General features: G+C 38.5%; 1 protein-coding gene across 2 annotated transcripts in view; it reads left to right on the forward strand.

The window, feature by feature from the left end:
- Positions 1 to 20,062, forward strand: part of LOC122076713 (ankyrin repeat domain-containing protein 2B-like) — a 28,513-nt gene extending 8,451 nt beyond the window's left edge. For both annotated transcript variants that reach the window (XM_042642181.1, XM_042642182.1), the window contains 7 exons: positions 1,850 to 2,001; positions 11,030 to 11,239; positions 11,319 to 11,464; positions 11,793 to 11,961; positions 18,652 to 18,744; positions 19,446 to 19,585; positions 19,680 to 20,062. In XM_042642181.1, the coding sequence (XP_042498115.1) occupies positions 1,850 to 2,001; positions 11,030 to 11,239; positions 11,319 to 11,464; positions 11,793 to 11,961; positions 18,652 to 18,744; positions 19,446 to 19,585; positions 19,680 to 19,779 (1,010 nt within the window). In that variant the 3' untranslated portion in view covers positions 19,780 to 20,062. The remainder of the gene's footprint in view (positions 1 to 1,849; positions 2,002 to 11,029; positions 11,240 to 11,318; positions 11,465 to 11,792; positions 11,962 to 18,651; positions 18,745 to 19,445; positions 19,586 to 19,679) is intronic.
- Positions 20,063 to 22,149: the final 2,087 nt, after the last annotated feature.

Consider the following 22,149-nt stretch of genomic DNA (forward strand, 5'->3'; position numbering starts at 1 on the left):
CAAATATAACTCAAATCAAGCCCAACTAGAAAGGAAACTAATGAAAATGGAAACTAACTAGTAATCCCGTACTCAATCTTAGAGCCCCCTTTTTAGACCCATAAAAGTGGTCTATTACACTCAAAACACATGGGATCAAAGGCCTAACATGTATGGAACCCAACCCTAGGCTTATTCCTAATAAAACAAGCCTATTTTGGTAATTAATCTGCATCACGTTGCTTATTGCACTAAGACCCAAATAAAGACTTAGTAATTAGGGTAATTAATGAAATGAAAATGGAATCATGTGGTTGACACTGAGGCATCATATATTGTGTATAGTTGTGAGCATGCATTGCATTTAGCATCATGAGATGGATGTGTGTGCTTGCTTGCTTGCTCACCCCTCAATGGGCTAGTGTAGCTCACCCCATGTGGAGTATTGTTTTTAGATGTTGGAACCGGAGCTGAAGCGAGACAAGATTCCAGCAACGATTGTGAGGCTATGTCTATACTGTGGATGCGAACAGATGTCTTCTTTATATTGTGGTTTTTGTACTTAAGTTGGATGTGTGATGTAATTATTATTTACCTGTGAGTCATTCATAATTGGGCCGGTATAATTGTATTTATCATGTTAGAAAAATCACCAGCAGTAGTTCTATATAATTGATTGTATATGCCTATTCTGACTTGTAGTATGATCTTACAGCATTTGTGAGGTAAGTGACTGCTTCTGTGATCCTGGTGGAGGTAGGCTGATTGGGTTTAGGAATCTAGTGCCATATACCTTGGCCTATTGGAGGTGGGGTGTGACATGCTGTTACCCCGAGAACTGAAGATCTGGTTTCTAAGACTACGTGTCTCAATATTTGAGCTTTGATGCCCACAAGTTAAATATTGAAATTGGAAATCTATGTTGAGAAGCAATAATTTGGAGAGAGGGATTGTATAGGGTTGGTGTATTTGCTAGGGTTGATAATAGATCTTATTTATGTATTAATTATTGACTTTTATTAGCTGGATGTCTACATCATTGCTAAATGTGTTTGTGGGACAAGACAGAAGCTGAGTTGTTCTAGAGTGTAATATGACTGTTTCAATGTGGTGATCCTCCTTGCAAATATTTGCACTCACGTGGGTTCCAAATGCAACTGTGAAAGATATCCAATGGCTATGAATTCAGTTAGGGGTGAAACCTATTTGTTATGGCTGTTCATACTCTGCTATTTTGTGGGACATCTTAACTGAGATTTTTCTGCTCATATTTCATCATTCTTCTAAACTGGATTTATAACTCCACAAAATTTGAAGATGAGAAAATATCTGCTTAAGGAGAGTATCAGTAGTGTTTTTTTGGTGTATGTTACTGTCATACTTTGTCTTCTTTTTTTTTTTTATTCTGATTTGAAAATTATGGTACATACTTTGTTGTTTTGCTCACTTATTAGTGATAGCCATCTCTCTCTCTCTCTCTTTTTGCCTATTAAAAGAGGAATAGGCCTCCATAGAATAAGAATATTCCTGATGAGGTAGTTTGGAATGGATGAGTTGTATGACAAGGATACAGCCCTTCAGGAGTGAACCTTTTTTTTTTTTTGGGGTGGGTGGGGTGGTTGCCACAATATGTGAGTTTTGGGAATTACTTGAGGGAGCTCGTGGTATTGTCTCTGATGACCGCTTTCATTTACAAGAACTGATTCTTGGAGATGGCCTTCTCATGCTAATGCAAATCAAGATGGTTTGGAGTTTGTGTTCATTGTCTTCTTATTCATGAATTCTTGGCTTTAACAAGCATTTCCTAGAGATTTACACTGCATTAAGTTTTAATAGCTAGTCTTCTTACATTTCCACATTTTTTTACCAGAAGAAAAATCTGGTTCACCAGAGAGCAAATGTTCCAAATCTGAAGCATCTTCTGTTCAGCCACAATCAGGACAAAGAACGACAGCTTCTGGGCCAGCAGCTGGATTTCCTGCTAATCCCTTCGATTTTTCTGCAATGACTGGCCTCCTTGATGTAATTTCTCCTCATTCCTTGCTTAGCATTAACTCTTTGACACAAGGGAGTTGGCAATCTATATCGTCACATATTGACTAAATAGTCATTTTTGTTTTCAGATTCTTCCATTTGTCCAATGTTTTTTATTACATCAGTTATGCACTCTAGAATCAAGTAGGAAGTGTATCTTCACTGCCAGTATTACATAAATTAAAGGGAAACATACATGTACTCTTTTCTGTAATAGTTCACCCTTCATATGTGGCTTCCATTCAGAAACATAAAAACACTTTTTTTTTTTTAAATATCTTTGAAGTTGCAGTAATACCTGTAGTTGTTACTTCAATTACTTCTTTATTGACGGGAAGCTTCTCAGTCAGCAGTCACACAATAGAGTACATCTGTATATTCTTCTTCTAATATATTAGTAGTGTGGCCATGTCTGAAATTTTCATTCTTCTAAGTTGCACCAGATTTTTGGGGAGTGGTGTGTACCTACATAAGTGATCTTCATACATAGGGGATTCCTATTTTGCTTGTTTCCATGAAGTTATAAAGAGTAGGGGATCATAGCCACTACCATTGATGTAAGAAATAATTTAGCCTTGAGCTTATGAGTTCTGTGAGAGACGGAGCATGGTTTTGTGGGATTCAAAACTACTCTACTTTGGGATGCTGTAGGGAAACTTTGGCGGCGTGGCAACATGAGAAATTAGCAACCAGCAACCAGCAACCAGCAACCACACAAGAGGGAGAGAGAGAAGAAAAGAAGAACTGAGGAAGAAGAGAAAGAGACTACTGAGAAAACTAGAAATCAGTAATCTCAGCAGTCTCCCCACTGTATGCATTTATATTCAGCAATTGAAACTTAGAATTCCTTCTTATAGAAGGAAAGAATCCTTGATAAGATACAATATTAGATCCTGGCTAAACTAGAAAAGAGTAATCTAACCTAACTAGGAAAATAACAAACCAAATCTAACAAAACTAACCAGTCACAGTATGGACAGTCCCCCCTGTTATGGTACACAAGACTTTGTGCACCCACGGTACAATATTGCAACCATTAACACTCCCCCTCAAGCTGGAGCATACATGTCACCCTGCCCAGCTTAGAATAGGCTTTCCGAAAGGTAGGACCAAAGTAAGCCTTGGTAAAGACATTAAGTTGATCAACAGAAGAAACAAATGGAGTAACAATCAATCTTGTTCATGACAACATTCCTCACAAAATGACAGTCAATCAAGTTGTGCTTGGTTTTCTCTTGAAACACTAGATTACTGGCGATGTAGATAGCAGCTTGGTTACAAAACATTTCATAGGCAAAGGCGCTGGAAAACCCAACTCTTGGAGCAATGATCTCAACCACATCAATTTAGTTGCAGTATGAGCCATAGCTTGATAGTTAGCCTCATCATTAGACCCAGCTACTGTTGTTTTCTTCTTGCTTCTCCAAGTGACTAAATCGCCACCAACAAACATGCAATACCCTGTGGTAAATCTCTTATCGCCATTAGAATCAGCCCTATCAACATCAGAAAATCCTACTGGATCAACGCTCTGATGAAAACGATAAATGAGCCCTTTCCTTGGAGCCTGTTTAGATACTTATAAGATATGATAAGCTGCCTCCTAGTGAGTCTTCTTTGGTGATTGCATAAATTGACTAATAATGCCAACATGAAATGAGAGGTCCGGTCAAGTTATAGTGAGATAAATAAGCTTCTTGACAAGTCTCCTATACCAGTGTTTATATTCAAAATCCCCACCACTAGTTGTCTTAAATTTTTTACTAGATTCCACAGGAGTATAAGGAGGATGACTACCCAATAAATCAGTATCAGATAATAGATCGAGGATATACTTCCTCTGGGATAGAAAGATATGCCTTTTGAAGAATGAGCAACTTCAATCTCAAGAAAATACCTTAGTCTTCCAAGATTCTTTATTTTAAACTCTCGGCCAAGAAAGCCTTTAAGGTGACCAATCTCAACATTATCATTTCCTATTACCACGATGTCATTCACATAGACAATAAGCATAGTAATGTCACCAGACTTTTTTTCTAATAATGTGTGGTCAACATTACTTTGTTGAGGTTAAGGCCTTGTGAAATCTTCCAACCACACTCTAGGTGACTGCTTTAACCTATAGAGAGCATGCTTCAACCTACAGATCTTGCCCTGAGTTCCATCATTGGAGAATTCTGGTGGAATGTCCATATAGACTTCCTCATCGAGCTCTCTATGGAGGAATGCATTCTTCACATCAAGCCGTTAGAAATCCCATCCCAGATTTACAGCACACGAGAGCAATACTCTCACAGAGGTCAATTTGGAAACCGGTGTAAACGTATCCTGGTAGTCAATTCCATATGTCTTGAGTGAACCCTTTACAATCCTTGCTTTGTACCTATCCACTGAGCCATTTAATTTTTGTTTCATCACAAACACCCACTTACAACTAATTGGTCTTTTCCTAGGAGGAAGAACCACAAGTTTCCATTGAGCATTCTTTTTCAGGGCATCCATTTCTTCCACCATTGATGCCTTCTATTTTTTATTTGCACAAGCTTCCTGCCAATTATGGGGAAAACGAATGGAAGAAAGAGAAGCCACAAAAGCACGATAGAAGGGAGAAAGGGAATTAGAAACAAAATGGGATATGGGATGTAGAGTAATGTCCTAGTACCTTTCGTAAGAGAAATAGATTGATCAAAAGAAGAAATTATACCTGATGAAGTGTTAATCTCAGTAGGTTCTAGATCTAGGGTTGGCGAGGGGATGTGCAAAGGTGTTGTGGTGGTGGTGGTCTGAAGTTGCTTATTTCTGGTGTAGCCTCTACGATAAACCTGAAGATTAGAATCATCAATCTGTCCCAGAAACTCACCAATGGTTCTCTAAACTGTCGTCATCTCACCCTGAGTTGGAACAGTAGTCTCCCCTTAATGGGGGAATAGTAGTCTCAGTTTCTGTCCCACTCTCTTTATGAACATGAGGACTTTCAGAGCAGGATGGTGAATACACTGGTGGAGCAAATAGTGTCAGAGCGACTTCTTCACTATCAATACCAAACTCCCCCTGAAGAGGTGACGAAGAGTAGTAGTCCACGAATTTAAGAAACACAACATCCATGGTTACCATAGAACGTCGAGTAGGAGGGTGGTAACATTTGTATCCTTTCTGTGTAGGGGAATAACCTAGAAAGATACATTTGAAGCTATAGGGTTCCAATTTCCTTGGAGAATGATGATCTCTAACATAACAAGCACACTTAAAAGTCTTTAGAGGAACCAAGAAGGATGAAGTCCCTTGAAGAACATCATTTGGAGTTCGGAATCTAGAACACGAGTGTGCATGTGATTGATCAGGTAAGCAGCTATGAGGACATCACTCTAGTACTGAGATGGAACTTGTCTAGCAAACATCATGGCTCGAGCAATATCCAACAAATGCATGTTCTTACGTTCGGCTACCTCATTCTGAGTTGGGGTATGGACACAATTTGTCTAATGAAGTTTCTCATGGTCAGCATTGTCATGAACCAAACCCAGATACAGGTAAGGGTACAGCCCTCGCGGGCGTTGATCAAATGATCCAAAACATTCACTAAAGTCAAGCATATTAGAACTCGTAACAAATCAAGTCTCCACAAAAATAATCAACCATTGCTATAAATTTTAAGTATTCCTACTGGTGGCAGCCTAAGATATGTGATATGTCCCTATTAAAATGCAAAATCCATATTATTAGAGTTTACCTCTAAAAGTCATCACTACACCCCTTTTAAAAAAATAGAAACAAAACAAATAAAGAAGTCTTTGAGTCGCCCTCAAAATCCGCTCTAAGCATACCTTCGTCTTAATTATCTGTGATGTTAAAATAATGGATTAAGCTCAACAGCTCAGTTAGGAAAAATAGTAAGAGCACATCATAGGGCAAATAATCAGAAAAAAACAACTGTTTAAACAAACAGTTTTAGTTTCTCAAACCACACTTTTAATAAAACACTATCATTTAAAAATATCCCTTTTTTATCACACTTTAGCTGGCACTGAGGGAAATAAGCTACCACCGTCCATAATACGAGAGGGAAACTTGGCCCCCACAATCACACTGTCGTCACCACTCTGTGACTAAATATACACCACTGTACACAGTGGGTATAAGTCCCCCGGCTCAACGGGACACCCCTCTCGTTTGGTATGGAGTAATCTATTTACCCTCACACACTTTCTCTTTTCACACTTTCACAAAATCACCGTTCATAAAACCACTTTTGTTAAGAACACAAACATGTGAAAACATAGATAAAATCTCAACGTAAGAACCAACATCAATATACATAACACAATAATAGTCATCTTCATCAAATATCAATCACCCCCCATAAACTCATGTCACACATAAACACAATTCAAATTAAGTCAGCACATATCAACGAAACAAACATGCCAAACATCACATCTTACAATCAAACCACACACCTGTGGTGTAATCTCACTATAATCCACTTACCTCAGCCTGCATGTCTCCTACTTCCACCCTCTAAGCTCGGAATGCTCAAGTCAATCACAACCTGAAATTAATTACATCTCCCATTAATCTCCTAGTTCAAAACTAATTCAAATACCTCTATTTGCAAAAGTGTTACCTCCCCTTTGAGTCCCAATCTGAAATCAGTAATACCCTATATTAATTACTATCTCACCAAAGATTTGGTTCCCATAAAAAATATTATATTTGGCCCCTATGAATTGATTCCTAGACCTTGATATGTGTCCGATATAGGGTTCGAGAAAGAATATTAGATTTGGGTCACATTGGTCTCAAGTAAAGATCCCCAAATCTCTAGTTTGATTGGGTCCCAAGAAAACCCTAACCCTAAAACAAAACCCTAAAAATAATTAGGGTCCCAAAAACCCTAAATATTGGGTCACAAGTCTAACTGAATATTTGATTTTGGTCCTATATTGGGTCCCAAAAGAAGAAACCAACATCTGAAACTTAGGATAAGACTTATATTGGGTCCCAAAAGAAGAACTAACAGAATCAACAACCTAAACTAAAGATAAGAGGAAACTTCATTACCTGGAGTGAGCAGAAAAATAGAGAAGTAGATACCAAATTCCCCTTCCTCTCCCTTTCTTTCTTTCTCACGATTCTGCTTTCTTTCCTTCTTTCTTTATTTTTTTCTTTCTTTTTTATAGCCCATGCCCTTTCTTCTATTCCCCCCTCGATCTCAACTTTCTCTCTCCCTTTTCATTTCTCTCTCTCCCTCCTTTCTCGCGTCTCTCCTTTCCCCCTTTCATGTCTCTCTCTCCTCTACACTCCCATGGTTCTCTTCTATTCCCCCTCTTCTTCTCTCTCACACACTCCCATGGTTTTTCTAAAAGGGGTGGGGTCTACAAAGAATGTTTTATAATAAAAGAAAAGAAATCAATTAAATGAAGCCCCCCTTTACTTACTACTAACAAGATTTGAACCTAGGAGCTCTAGATAGTCGAAGTACTAACCACTAGGCTAGCTCATTAACTCATTAAATAAAGCTTAACTTTAAATATTTAAGTAAGCTTTAGAAAATAACGCAAAAAAGATATAAATTCTAGGGTTCCAAAATTTGGGGCATTACAAGCAAGGTATTTGTTGGAACTGACCCACCATGTAGTCTGTACCGTTGTCACTAAAGAGAATCTTCAGAGTGGTATTGAGTTGTGTTTGAATCATCTTATGGAACCCTTAAAACAATGGAATACCTCACTTTTTTTTGTTGCATCATATATACTCAAGTAGTCCTAGAGTGACAATCAATGAAAGAAATAAACCATCTTTAACCAGAGATAGATGTCCAATGAGATGGACCCCACATATCAGAATGAACCAAATGGAAAATTGAAGAACTTTTATTTAAAGGAAAATAATTGGAACAAGCATGTTTAGCCAGAGTACAAGCTTTACAAAATATCCATCCCTAGTGCATTGCTTAACTAGTTGCAAAAATAAAAGAGATAAGGCCCCAAGTGGAGGGTGTCCTAAACGACAATGCCATTGATGTATCAGATGAAACAGAGTGAAGCTTTGAGGTGTAGTAGAAACTGCTGGTATAGGGCGATAACAATGGTTCAAAATCTCGCCAATATCTCAACGAGATATCGGAAATTTCGTGATTTTTTTAACAAGTCGAAATGATCTACGAAATGCAAAAAGGGAAAGATCTCGGTCAAAATTTCGATATCTCGCCTGAAATTTCGTGTACCATTTTGGCGAGATACCGAAATGTACCCATGAGTTATAAATACCCAATCTCATAAGGGGGAGTTGAAATTTCGACTCCTGACTTTAACTCACAAAATCACTCCGTTGTCCACTAACTTGCCACATCGTCACATCTATTGCATTAAAGATCACTCAAGTTGAAGATCTACACATTTCAAGCTTTGGAAAGGTAAACCACTTTTCCCAAAACCATTTTTTTAAAATAGTAACATAAATACATGTTGGTTAGGGCTAGATTTATTAAATGTTAGACACTAGAGGCCGATCTATGACCTCATGGAGTTGAAATTTTTTTTTGTTCATAAAAACCAAAAAAATGTTGAGGTATGTTTTGTTCATGGCTTAGATGCATTATTTACTTGTTTTACTGTCATATCATATCTTGTTCTAGCAATATTTCATAAAATCTCCAGAATAGTTCGGCGGTTGCTGCCAAAAAAGGGTGCCACTCTAAAACACTATTATGTTCTAATATTTTGCAAATTTAAATTCTAAGTATGTTCATTAACCTTAAAACAAGCTCCCCACCAAGTTTCAAGTCATAATATGGTCGTTTGACCACCAAAACAGGCAATCGAGTAAAAAAAGAAAAAAAGAACACAAACAACTCGCTGAAATTTTGGTATTTTGGTGGTTTCACGAAGCGAGATTTTGAACATTGGTGACAACCATCATCAAGCAAATAGAGGCCACCTTGCACCTTACCGCATCCAATCGTCTTCTCCATTGCCAGATCCTAAAAATGGCAGTGGGAAGGGAAAAATTTATTTTGCAGTTAAAGTCCCTAGTAAGACTACTAACGGATAGTAGGTTAGTAGTAAAATTAGGGATATATCTTCTCCATTGCCAGATCCATGCGAAGGTCAAACACCTGAGCATCCATAATTTCCAAAGATTTCCTTGGCAGCGGACCTAATCTGAGAAGTAGTATCCAACAACAAAAAACCTCTAGTAATGGATTGATGAATAGAGTTGAGCAAAAAAGATATTACCATAGAGTCATTGGTGACCCATCGATCCTAAGGGGGGAGATTCTTTAGAGGGTTTTTGAGACTTGCAATGATATGTCCAGTAAGTCCTCTGCCATCAATTATAAGATAGGTAGAGCTGGACTAGATGATGTAGTTAGTTCCCTCCGATTTCCTAGAGCTAGCACCAAAGGGCATGTACTCATTGCGACCTTGCCCATCATGTCCTGAGGTTGCAATAGTCACATCAGACATGATGGCACAAAGGAAAAATCGACAATGGTAGGGAAAAACCAAAATCTTCAAAACCAACCATCAGAAAACGCTTAAACTTCGATCGAGTTGCCCTATTAGGGTATTGAAACATTCCTCCAAAAATCAACTGCTTCTGATAAGGGGCTGGTGAGATGGACCAATTAGGGTTTCCGGAGAAAACCCTAACTTTGGAAACGAAGAGAGATTACACACAAAAACTTGGCAGATGGGGCCACAAGTTTGGTCGATCTCCTCTTTAGGGTTGACTAGAGGCTCCTCCAAAAATCAGCTTGATCTGAAAGGGAGAACCACCAAAATTGATGGAGTCGGGGTTTTGGTGAAAACCTTGATTTCTGAAAATTGCAGATGGGTAGGGTCTTCAATCTTGCAAGCAATGTTAGAACTTCTTTTAGGTGCGAGGAGGTTTGATCTTAATAGTAGGAAGAATCAAACCCCAAAAGGGAAGAATAAAAATCGCAGGGTAAGGTAAGTATTCCAATTGCTAACTTGCAGGTTTTAGGGTTTATATCATGGAGGTAAGGAGGGCAGCAACTAGATTCGTAAGAATCATATCATTAGTGCTGCCCTATGAGAGATTTAGAGAGAGAAAAGGAGAGAAGAAGTTGGAGGATGGATTTGATGGAGGCTTGCAATATAGAGAGGGAAGAGAGGAGGGAGGCTGAAAATCTATGTCAGGATTTTAGGCTCTGATTCCATGTTAACAGTAAAACTAGGGGTAGAATGCTTGAATGACCAAAAAGATCAGTTAAGCCTTTATTTATAATAAAACAAAGAAAGCCAAAATTACAAGTATGCCCCCCTCCTAGCCTACTCTCATTAATTAGAGTCGGTGGGAGGGGGAAAGCCCAATAATGCCCTTGCGGCACATATTTCGACAGTTCTAGAATCCATGTAAAAGGTTTAGGCTAAAGTTTTTTTGGTGCGGCTGCTAACCTGACATACCAACCCTCACTTTATCCGGGCTTGGGACCGGCAGTAAAAACATTGGCGCATTAGCCTTACTAGATAGTGTATTTGTAATCTAACTGGTCCCACTTCATAGTCTTGTTGTTGGAAATTAACTTTGAAGAACAACAATATGTTGAATAGTTTTTTCTTCAGTTCCCATTTGGATAAGTGTTTGTAATATTAATAGAAAGTCAGTATCTGTGATTACTTTTCTGTGAGCAGCCAATCTTTTCCCTGTGATGGCAAGTTGTAAACTTTTCTTGCTCTGCAACCCTAGTATCTTGGTCATGCTGAACATGACTTTATTTGTAGAATGTCGACTGATCTTTGCCAAACTTTGGTTCTCATTTGTGATTAATAATTAATTACCTATGGGTGCCTCTGGCTCATACTTCTGATATGCGAAGTCTGTTCTTAGTTTCACAATTGCCTGTACATATCTGCTGTTTTGTTGACAGAAAGCCAAAGTTTGATTAAGTAGTGCTTCTGTGAGCAGTAAATGTGTGGTTATTGTATTTTTTTCCTGAATATTATCCTTGTCTTTGCCTCTAATTCATGTCTGATGTGTTATTTTATAGGATCCAAGCATGAAGGAATTAGCAGAGCAGATAGCAAAAGATCCTGCTTTCAACCAGATGGCTGAGCAGCTGCAAAAGAGTGTTCATGGTGCTGTAAATGATGGTGTATCTGAGTTTGATACACAACATTATTACTCTACCATGCAACAGGTTATGCAAAATCCTCAATTCATGACCATGGCTGAGAGACTTGGTAATGCTCTGATGCAGGTAAATATGGTCTGATCTTTTTCTGTTGGTAATCTCCATGACGTCCATATGGTGTAAGATGGAATATAAATGTTTGCAGGATCCATCAATGTCTACCATGCTGGAGAATTTGGGAAATCCATCACATAGGGACCTTGAAGAACGAATGGCACACATCAAGGAAGATCCATCATTGAAACCTATTCTAGATGAGATTGAGAGTGGTGGTCCAGCTGCAATGATGAGGTTTGAAAAAAGTAGATAGAATTTTATCTGTAGATAGAATTTGATCTGAAATTTGAACTATAGAATGAATTTTTCCATTGGCTACTCATTGGCTGATTTCAGCATAGATCTGACATGTGAGATATCTGTGTGGCGACTTACCACTGTCATGTGATCACCTAATGAGAATTGATGATAGGAATGTTTATTCTTATGGTTCAGCAGACTTATTCTCTATTAGATACTTGATATCATGTCATTATATTATATTTTTGGTAGTCTTGTCTGCCATCACATTGTGGTTTAATCAATCTGATCCCACTTTTTTTTATTTGTTTTGTGGTTCTAGGTATTGGAATGATCCAGAGGTATTACAAAAATTAAGCTTAGCTATGGGTCTTGCAGTTCCAGGTGACGCTGCCACTTCAGCTGAACTTTCTGGACCAGATGAAGCAGAAGAAACTGGGAATGAAGATGAGTCAAGTGTTCAGCATACTGCCAGTGTTGGTGATGTAGAGGTAGTTCATGCCACTTGCCATGTTATTATTGATTCTGTTAAGTAGGGCTACGACAATGTATATCAAGATACAACAATCCCCCACCCCCCCCCCCTAACACACACATGCAGAGGCTCTGCACATGTCACTATCACGTGGTGGCATCACCATGTGGCACCAAGTGCAGGGGCTTAATAACATAACAGAAACCACGTACTTAATCAGGGATTGAACACCCGACTTCTTGGCTCTGTTAATGTTACAACTGCTTGTCCTAAAAGCTCTAGCTATTAAGTAAGGGCTACGACAATGTATATCCACATACAACGACAACTATTATCACCATAAATCCAAAAGCAAGACCTCTCAAAGCTTATGGGAGTACTTGTGGCATTTGGAGGTTTAAAAAAAATATCAAGCTGATATACATGATATCCAAGTAACACACCAATGATGAAGGCTTTTGCACATGTTTTCCAAAAAAAAGTTTGGGAATTGGATTATAAATGAATGGATTGCAGTGGTTTGGAGGCTAGATACTTGAATAACCACTTTAGGGTCAACCTTAAGTTACTTCCTCATTCATAGTAAGTGTTACAGTGTGGTTATAGTTGTCTTGGCATCCAGGCGGCTTGTCTGGGGCCTAGGCGATGGTCGCTTTGTTGCACTGCATGTCGTCTTGTATTTTAGCACTTATTTATGCCAAATACCATTTAAGTAAATTTTTTCATTTACTTAAGATATTATTCATAAATAAACAAATACCTCATATTTGAATCCAATAAAAATAGTTTAAAAATCGAATTCCAAAAAGATAAAAACTCAACCCCCCCAGTTCAAGAACAAAAATTGAATTATGGTTGTAGGGGCGATTTTCAACTTTTAAATGTTGGGGTTTTTCTCTTATGAAAATTTTATAAATCTTATCATATTAAAACAGTGTTAAAAACCAAAAGTCCTGTAAAATAATCTTTTGTTTTTTGATATCTATAAAATTATTTTCATTCAAGAGATTTTAACAGCATTCACGCACTTTAAGATAAATTTGACCGGAATATAACTTAATACAAAAAGCCTCATGTAAAAATAAAATCATTTGACTAGTCAAACTTATTATAGAATAAGAGCATTAATCTAAATGTTGATTTTTTTTACTTAATGTGACTTGATGTTGATTTTTTATGAATTGTTGTGGCTTAATGTGGATTTTTAATGACTTCTTGTGGTTTAATGTTGATTTTTTATGATACAAGGTATGTATAGCTTACTAAATAATGTTAGAAAAGAGGAAAAATAAAAAATAACACTTGGTCGCCTTGTTCGACGGGCGCCTTCTCGCCTAAGCACTTAGACAGCCCCCTCCAACACCTTGGTTTGCCTTGTCACCGTGGCAACTACTGTGGTATTAGTCATACTTTTTACCTACCTTGATAATTGCCTTGCCTGCTTGTGGTTGCACTTCACAGTTCACATTGGTAAAATGATAGGGAAATTCTTATCCTATATTTTTTACTACTAGAATTGACTCATTGAATTACAATTGACATTGAGGGTGAGATTGGAGAGGATTCTTCTCCTCCTTATATTGAGACCATCACGAATACCTTTTGGTTGGCTCCTGTAGGATTAAGATGATCATAGTTCGAGTGTCTTCTGAAATAAGAATTCAAGCCATTTGTTAGGATTTTTTTTTTTTTAATAAAAAAATGGATTCGTAGTTGGAAATAAGTAAGGATCAAGGTAAGAGAGAGAAAAGGAGAGAAGCAGGAGGAAGTGAGGAGAGGATGAGAGAAAGTAAAGAGAGAGAGACATGTTCAATTGTATGGGGGGAGAGAGCTCTTCCCACCTATAGTCATTCACTAACATAAGAGATGGAATTAGATACATCTCCCTAGGGAGGTAAAGGGTTGAAAAGGAAAATACAGTATAACCCAATAAGTGACTAATCTAGTTTTCAAAGTACCCCTAATACATAAACTCTAACACTCCCCCTTGGGATGAAAAATAAATGTCATACATTCCCATCTTGCACAAAAAGGTACTAAATTGATGATGGATGAGCCTCTTTGTGAGGACATCTACTAACTGATCATTTGTCGTCACAAAAGGAGTGCATATGTAGCCAGAGTCAATCTTCTCTTTGATGAAGTGTTTGTCCACCTCTGTGTGCTTCGTCGAGTCATGTCGCACAAGTTTGTGAGCTATAATTATGGCAACCTTGTTATTATCACATTAGTGACGCATGGGTGCTTCAATGTCAAACTCCAACCCTTCGGCTAGCCTTCTCAACCATAGAAGTTCACATACTTCATGAATCATAGCTCTAAATTCTGCCTCTGCACTTGATCGACCTACAATCTGCACTTAATTGAGCTACAACCGGCTGTTTTTTATTCCATGTAACCAGGTACCACCCACAAATGTGCAATACCCAAATGTAGATCGTTTGTCCGAAATTGAACCAGCCCAATCAGCATCAGTGTAACCTTCTATCCTCAAATGATTGTGCCTAGTATACAATAGTCCTTTCCTTGGGGAGGACTTAATGTAAATCCACATGCTGGTCTCCACTATCAAAGAACTAGAATCACAAGTGATCCTATTCCCAGGAAGGATCGGAAATTCTGGCTGAATAGACAAGGTGTCCTCCAATAGGCTTGGTTCTAGCTCTCTAACACTCTCTCACAGCAAACAAATAGATTCAAAACAGGATTCTAACTAAACTCATGAATTAAATCTCGTTTTCTTACTTTCTACCCATATTTTAGGCTCATTAAAGTGGCCCATTACAAATAAAACCCATGGGATCAAAGGTCCATCACATACAGAACCCAACCTTTGGCTTATTTGCAATAAAATAAGCCCATTAAGTGACTTATCTACATCAATTCACCCTCTCTTAGAAAAAATTCGTCCTCGAATTTTATAGAGTGTGAGGGTGATTGTAGTATAGTGCACGTCCCTTTTCAAGTCGTAGAAAAATTTAGGTAGCTTTTTAATAATAAGGATGTAGTCTAAAATGTGAGGAGTTCGATCTTCTAGATACTTCAATGGGATGATGAACTCCACATGTGTAACCTCAACATCGTCGGATGTATCTATAGGGTCATATGTACCTCAACCTCTTCAAACTTCAGTGCAACATAAATCTCTTTTGATTCATCTACTTGGTGGTTCTCAATTGGTTCCATTGATGGTTCAAACACAACTTCATTCTTTAACCCCTTAGGATCTTCCTCTTGACTGTTCACAATTATCACAGTTGTTGTAATGTCAAGTTCCTCAGTCTCAACCTCATTTTTCAATGTGTTAACCTTGTTACTTTTGAATTCTTTCACATGAGTCTCGTTGATGGGAATATCAATGACTAGCTCTTCCTTGACAATAGGAATTGTTGGAATTTCTTCAGCACTAACTTCAACTTTTGACTCTTGTTCATTGGTTGGAGGTGTCTTCTTTTGTTGTTCTTTTGCAATTTGTTGCAACATAAAGGCCACATGGTCAAACAATTGTTTCAGACTGTTGTCACATATGGGTGTTTTTTGGAGATCTATAAATGTCTTTTGGTGGGATCTTGCGGAGGGAAGAACCTTCTTTGGATATATGCAGGGAGGTATTGGGTCGCTAACTTGTACTTCATCTCTTCCTAAGTCCTAGGCTCATGTCTTTGAACTTGGAGTTGCTTTTCATGGACTCTCCACCATTTTCCAGTACAACCAATCAACCGAGAGCAAACAAATCGAAGCTTTCGTGTCTCTGTCAAGCTATGGTAGCCAAAATATTCATCCAGAGAATCTAGCCAATCAAGGATGTAGCATGTATCCCTTTGTCCAGCAAAGTAACAAACTTCTAGACCCATCTTCGATTAGGTTCTGATACCAAATAATGTAGAACTAGAATCACAAGTGATCCTAATCTCCTGCAGGATTTGAAATTCTGGTTGAATAGAGAAAATGCCCTCCAATAGGCTTGGTTCTAGCTCTCAAACACTCTCACGGCAAACAAATAAAAGGAAAATAAGAAAAGAAAGAGAATTCGATGGAGGGTTGAGAAGGGGGAAGAACTAGTGAATGGACATTTCGCCCAACTGCATCCCATAGCACGACAGCATAAGTCATCTTTTTTTTTTATTTATAAATTCGTGTTCAATGTTGTAGCCTCTTACAAACTTATATAGAAGACTCAAAACTGACTCAAACACTAAAAGGAAAGGCCTAACCCAATTCTTAACTAATTCGGAAACCTAAACTGACTAGAAAACCGAAATAACAAAGAAGATAGGCTCAAAACAGGACTCTAACTAAACTAATGAATCAAATCCCGTTTTCTTACTTTCTACCCATATTTTAGGCCTATTAAAGTGGTCATTACAAATAAAACCCATGGGATCAAAGGCCCAACACTTACATTAACCCAACCTAAGGGTTATTTGCAATAAAATAAGTCCATTAAGTGACTTATCCACATCAGCTGGTCCTCCAATATTTTGTCCCTATGCTGGCCACATCAATAGCCATCGAACCAGCATAGGATGCCCTTGGAATTTCATATTTGATTTCCAGTTTTGAACTTCTAGAAGACTCCACAAATAGCCATCAAACCAGTCTTGCAGTAGCTGTATAGAAGTTGCCATATTGCTGCCTGGGATTTTCTTCCTACAGCTATAACTTATCTTTTGTGTTTGATTGGTCGAACCATGGTTGGACAAGTCAAGTTAGCTTCTAGAAAGACCCTTATGCTTGTCTTTTATGTCTCCTCTGTGAGGCCAAATTCTCTCTTGGTTGTGGCCCTCCGCAAGGCCCACGCCCTGCCGTTGTGCTGGCCTTTTCCGTCGGAACTCCATTCATGTCTTGACGGCTGGAAGTTGAAGTGTTGAGACCTGTTAGTAGGGTTTGGTGGAACCCTACCTCCAAATTTCCTAGTTTGCCCCTCCTTCTTGGGCTTTTGGGTTCCTGATCAGCCCATGTGAGCTTTTGAATTGTAAGTTGTTGGGCTTCTGGCTCTTGTTTTGGCCTTGTGGGCCTTGTGTTGTTTTAGACATGTCATTTGTGACATGTCTTCCACCCCTCAAGCCCACTGAGCCTTGGTTGCTGTCCTTTTAGACTTTGGTTACCCTTATAGAGTTTGTAATCTCCCTTAGGGGATATATTTTCCCTCTCCCTTCTTTTAATGCATTTATTTATTCACAAAAAAAAAAAGTTAGTGGCTTGTTGCCAAAGTATGTTAATATCCTATTTGAGAACTACTTCTATTTTGTAAGCTTCCTACACTCTATAGAAGAGAGGTTGTTGAACCAATTTACAATTAATGAAGACTTGAATGTTTACAACCATTGTAGCTCCTCCTGAGATATGATGGATCAACAGCTAAGATAGCTGTGGGTGAGAGGCCCAGGCTTAGATAGTCATATCCTACCCACATCTATGACAACTCGATCCATCCTTCTTCCTTTTATTTCTTCTTATTTGTTGTTGTGAGTGTGTTTTGAGTGCTGTTCAGGCCCTCTTGAAGACCATAAGCAAGGATCAAAGCTCAGCCTGAAGACCATCCCCAAACCCCAAATCGATTTCAGATTTGTCTGGGTTTTGGACCAGATTGATATTGACCAGAACTTCTTGATCATCCAGCCAATCCTCAAACCCTTTTAAGGTTTTATTGAGGACCTTAGGGGATTTAACCAAGATTCAACAGGCCTTTGGGTTACTACACCCAGGATCATACTAATTTAATTTTAATGGACGTTCAATACAAAGCCAACTCCATCTGGCATCAGAAAGCTTAGAAGTAGGGTTTAAAGTATCAGTCTATATCGTACCATATCCGTATCGGCCCTTACCGACACGATACATGGAATTCTTAAAACCTTTTTGTATCGATACGTATCTTACGATACATATTGATACGCACCGATACACCACTGATATGTACCGATACTCTATGAAAAATTCAAAAGCGAACTGAAATGTACGCTTTGATATGTATCGGTATGTATTGACCGATACACACCGATTCGTACCGATACGGTCATAAATGGCCAAGATGGGTAATTTTTCAGAAAAATAATTTTTTGAGGTGTTTTTGTTTCAAAGTTGCTGCCAACCATTTTTCTCTCTAACTAAAGTGAAAATCAAGGTTATGAACAAGGATTTTACATTTATGGGACAACTACAAACCTTGGATTCCTATTGCGATACTCTCAATTTATTGTTTATGCATAATACATGTTATATATAGTTTTTTTTAACTATTTTTTTATGCAAAAATGTATAAAAAAAAGTGTTTCATATCCATTTATGTGCATATCTTTAGTCTATCTTAGCGTATCTCCGATATGATACGATACCCTCCGATACGTATCTTAATTTTGGTCGGCTGATACGGCGACCGATACCGATACTTTAATCCTTGAGAAGAAGAACAACTCTTGGGTGCCGGTCATGATGGTATTTATCAAAGAGAAAAGCATACTTTTCTTATCTTAGTTGGATATGTTTTGTCATTCCCAGTAGTGACATCAGACTTTTAACTTTTTCTTTTTGAATATGCATCGTGTTTGCAGCTGGTCTACTTTATAATTTCTATTTACTTTTAGGTTTCCTATTCTGCTCAGTAATTTGTGAATGCCACTTGAAATCTTAGTGCTGCAGTCTTTTGTGATGAGCATATTCAAGTGAATTATGGTGCTGTAATTTTCATTCATTGTTCTATTAGGGCTTGAGAAATGCTCTTGCTACTGGTGCTGACAAAGATGAAGAAGATTCTGAAGGAAGGACAGCTTTGCATTTTGCATGCGGATATGGTGAGGTAGGTTGCTTCTGGAAAACTAATTTATTTTTCTTCTAGCATAAGATGTTGGGTGAGTATTATGGGACTCAAAAACCAACAGGTTTCCCAAGAAACTGTCCATTCCCCCCAAAGGAGCTTCCATTCACTTTCATTCCCTTCATCAGGCCATTTGCAAATCAATCTAAAAAATTATTTTTACTTGGTTGAGTGAAGATTACTTCAAGAAAATAGGCATAACGGACAGGTACAATCTCCTACAATAGAGATGTCTCATTTTCACTGTTTGTGCCAAACTTGTGGTACCTCATGATGTATCGTGGTGCTAACAAATTGGGGACACCTCCAACCTCTGAGTGGCGTTAGAATTGTGTACATATTGGATATTTTTTGTCTCAGAAGCATATTCAGTTTTGGTGATCACCCTGGTTGATCCTGTTGATGGCGAGTTATTTGGATCAGAAGTGCCAATGCAGTGATAGCATTGGGAAGATCACTTCGCTTTTCTCTTCGTCCCAGCATTTTTTCCAACAAGCAGGGGAAAAAAGTCAGAATTTACCCTTGAAATGTTTGGCTTTCATACCTGTTTTGGTAAACGGATGATGGGGCCAGTGTCTTGGATTTTTGCTTGAATTGCAATGTGTGTTATGTTCAATAAATATAATTAGGTTTCATCTTAAAGCAAGCTTTGTTTGGTCTTCTTGTTCGCTATTGGTTTCCAGGTGGAGTGTGCCCAGGTCCTTCTCGAGGCTGGAGCCAAGGTAGATGCATTGGACAAGAATAAAAATACTGCCCTTCATTACGCTGCCGGTTATGGTCGGAAGGAGTGTGTTGCTCTCCTATTGGAGAATGGGGCTGCTGTGTAAGCTATCTGCCGCAGTTAACATCCATCGCCTTATTGCCACGTTTTCTGAAGCTTGTTTGCCTCTTTTTTTTTTTTTCCCCCCTTACTGCAGCACTCTTCAGAACTTGGATGCGAAGACACCCTTGGACGTTGCAAAGCTGAACAACCAGCAGGAGGTACTAAAGCTGCTTGAGAAGGATGCATTCCTATAACTTCAAACGGCATGGATGTAGTGTGAACATTTCGCATTGATCGTCAGGAAGGTGTCGGTCATCACTGCTGAAACGGTTTCCTTGCCCTTTTATCATCAGTTTGTTAGTTCTTTGAAGCAACGTCTTTGCGAGAATTAAGTGTTGTGTGTGCCATATAACGTGCCTTTTGCATGTTACCTTGATTTAAATAATCACCTTATGGTAGTGGCTGAGGATGACCTAATAACTATTTCTTTATACCTTTTTTTTTATTCAAAAGAAGACTAAGTAGATTTGGCTCGTCCAATAATTGATGCTCCAACGATCCTTCAACGATTTCTGATGGAGTGACACCCGTTCTTGTAATCCAACGGATGTGAGTCACTTGACCCAAAAACCTGCTGAAAACCTCCATGTGAGAGAGAAACCAGATCCAGTTGAAGCCCGACCCTGTGAGAAACCCAATCGTTACAGTTCTGTAGAAGAGATAAGAGGAGGAACACAATCGACGGAGGAGGAGGATCAGGGGAGCCAAATCATGATAGAGTTGCTCGTTTTCTCATCTTCCATTCACATAGAAGGAAAGGGTTGCAAAATCCCTTACCGCATAAAGACACAGAAGAATGGGAGAACAGAGAAAAATGTGAGAGTTAGGGTTTGATTTCTCCTGCCCTGAGATGGTGATGGAGAGGGTCAAGTTTGTGATGGCCTTGACCGGAGAAGAAGAGTTGGGTTCTTGTACAGTAAGCAGTGTTTGAAGACTTCAAAACTCTCTCTCTCTCTCTCTCTCTCTCTCTCTCTCCTCTGTGGTGCTCATCCATGCCCAATTGCTCAACAATCCAAATTCCAAATTAGGGTGATGTGAAGAATTCATATACTGTGACCAGCTTGCTTCTAGATGAGATTAAACTTGAAGACGGAAACAATCATCTATTAAGGTATTTCCTATGACTAAACCCTTTTATGATCCCTTTAGTTTGAACTTCATATATCAGTATTATATGTTTTGCTCTGTTAGGCTTCTCTAAACCCTTTTATGATCCCTTTAGTTTGAACTTCATATATCAGTATTATATGTTTTGCTCTGTTAGGCATGAGAAGCCGTCTTAATATTGTTGGGGTGATCGTGTCTGAACAACACTGATGTCAGTTTGGGGACTTGGAAAGCTAAGGTTTTCAAACAAGAGAAGCATGGGTCTCGAACTGATGTTCGATTCTCAAATGAGATACTTCATAGAACTTCTCTTTAGGGTTTCAGATATGGTCGGGAGAATGGGAGGGATAGTTGAGATGGGTAATGTGAGATGGTCGGGTATGGGTCATTTTAATTATATCGTGTAAGATCTTAGATTGGAAAATGGGTCTTTTCTCAGAATCGTTGGATTGAATAAATTCCAGAAGTGAAGTCGTTGGTGAATGGTTGGTGTGTCAAGTTTGTTGGAGACTAGTCGAATCGCAAACTAGTTCTCTGTATGAGTGGCGTCTGTTGTACAGATGTCTTTGATGTTCCCAGTTCGTGGATCCAAGTCTCAAATTCATGTAAGTGGGTGGTATTTATTAATTGGGCAAAAGGGTTCTCCCCTGAAAAGCCCCTTCCCCCACCAAAGCAAAAATTGTTGATCTGTTAGTTCAAGGAAAGCCAGCGGTGTGTCCAACCTCTTGTCAAAAAAAATTAAGGAAATTTATAAAATTACACAAAAATGAATATCTGTACACAATATTACCCACCTAATATTTTCTGTAATTAAATTGCTCAAAATAGTGTTTTCTTGCACATCCCTTGTATGCAAATGAATCGGCAATCTTTTGTCCCTCAGCAAACTCAAAATCATCTCTCTCTCTCTCTCTCTCTCTCTCTCTCTCATGGATAACGATGTCGGGTGGCGGCAGTTGTACCTAAAATCACTCACCCTTGCTCGCTTGAATTCAGTCTCTCCCTGACAATCGAGAACCATCCATCAGACTTCTCCGGAGGAACCATTTTTCTTGGTCTGATTCCGCTCGGATGAGGCAAATAATTTTCTATCCAATACCATACTATAGTCTGCCTTTTTGCAATCCTTAAAAGTGAAGCCTGCTTCTTTAGTATCAAGCGATTGACGAAGGAACGAAGGGGGAAACTCTCACCTTGAATGATCTCATTTCTTAACCAATAAGAGAAGATACGAGTTATGGAAGATTTGTGGCAGTTATGTTTTCTTTCATCTAAAGAGATTCCCATGGTCTCCAATGATATGTCAATGCTACAGTGCTCTGTAATATATAATGCGTAATAGGAGATTCTTATGATAGGGCAAGCTATATTACCAATCGTTGCCATTATAGTGTATCAGTTTTCTAGATGCCATTACAATTGGTTTCTCTTATCATTATGATTTTTTTTTTTTTTTT

This window comes from Macadamia integrifolia, chromosome 4 (genome assembly GCF_013358625.1).
Source record: "Macadamia integrifolia cultivar HAES 741 chromosome 4, SCU_Mint_v3, whole genome shotgun sequence".
NCBI classification, from domain to species: Eukaryota; Viridiplantae; Streptophyta; class Magnoliopsida; order Proteales; family Proteaceae; genus Macadamia; species Macadamia integrifolia.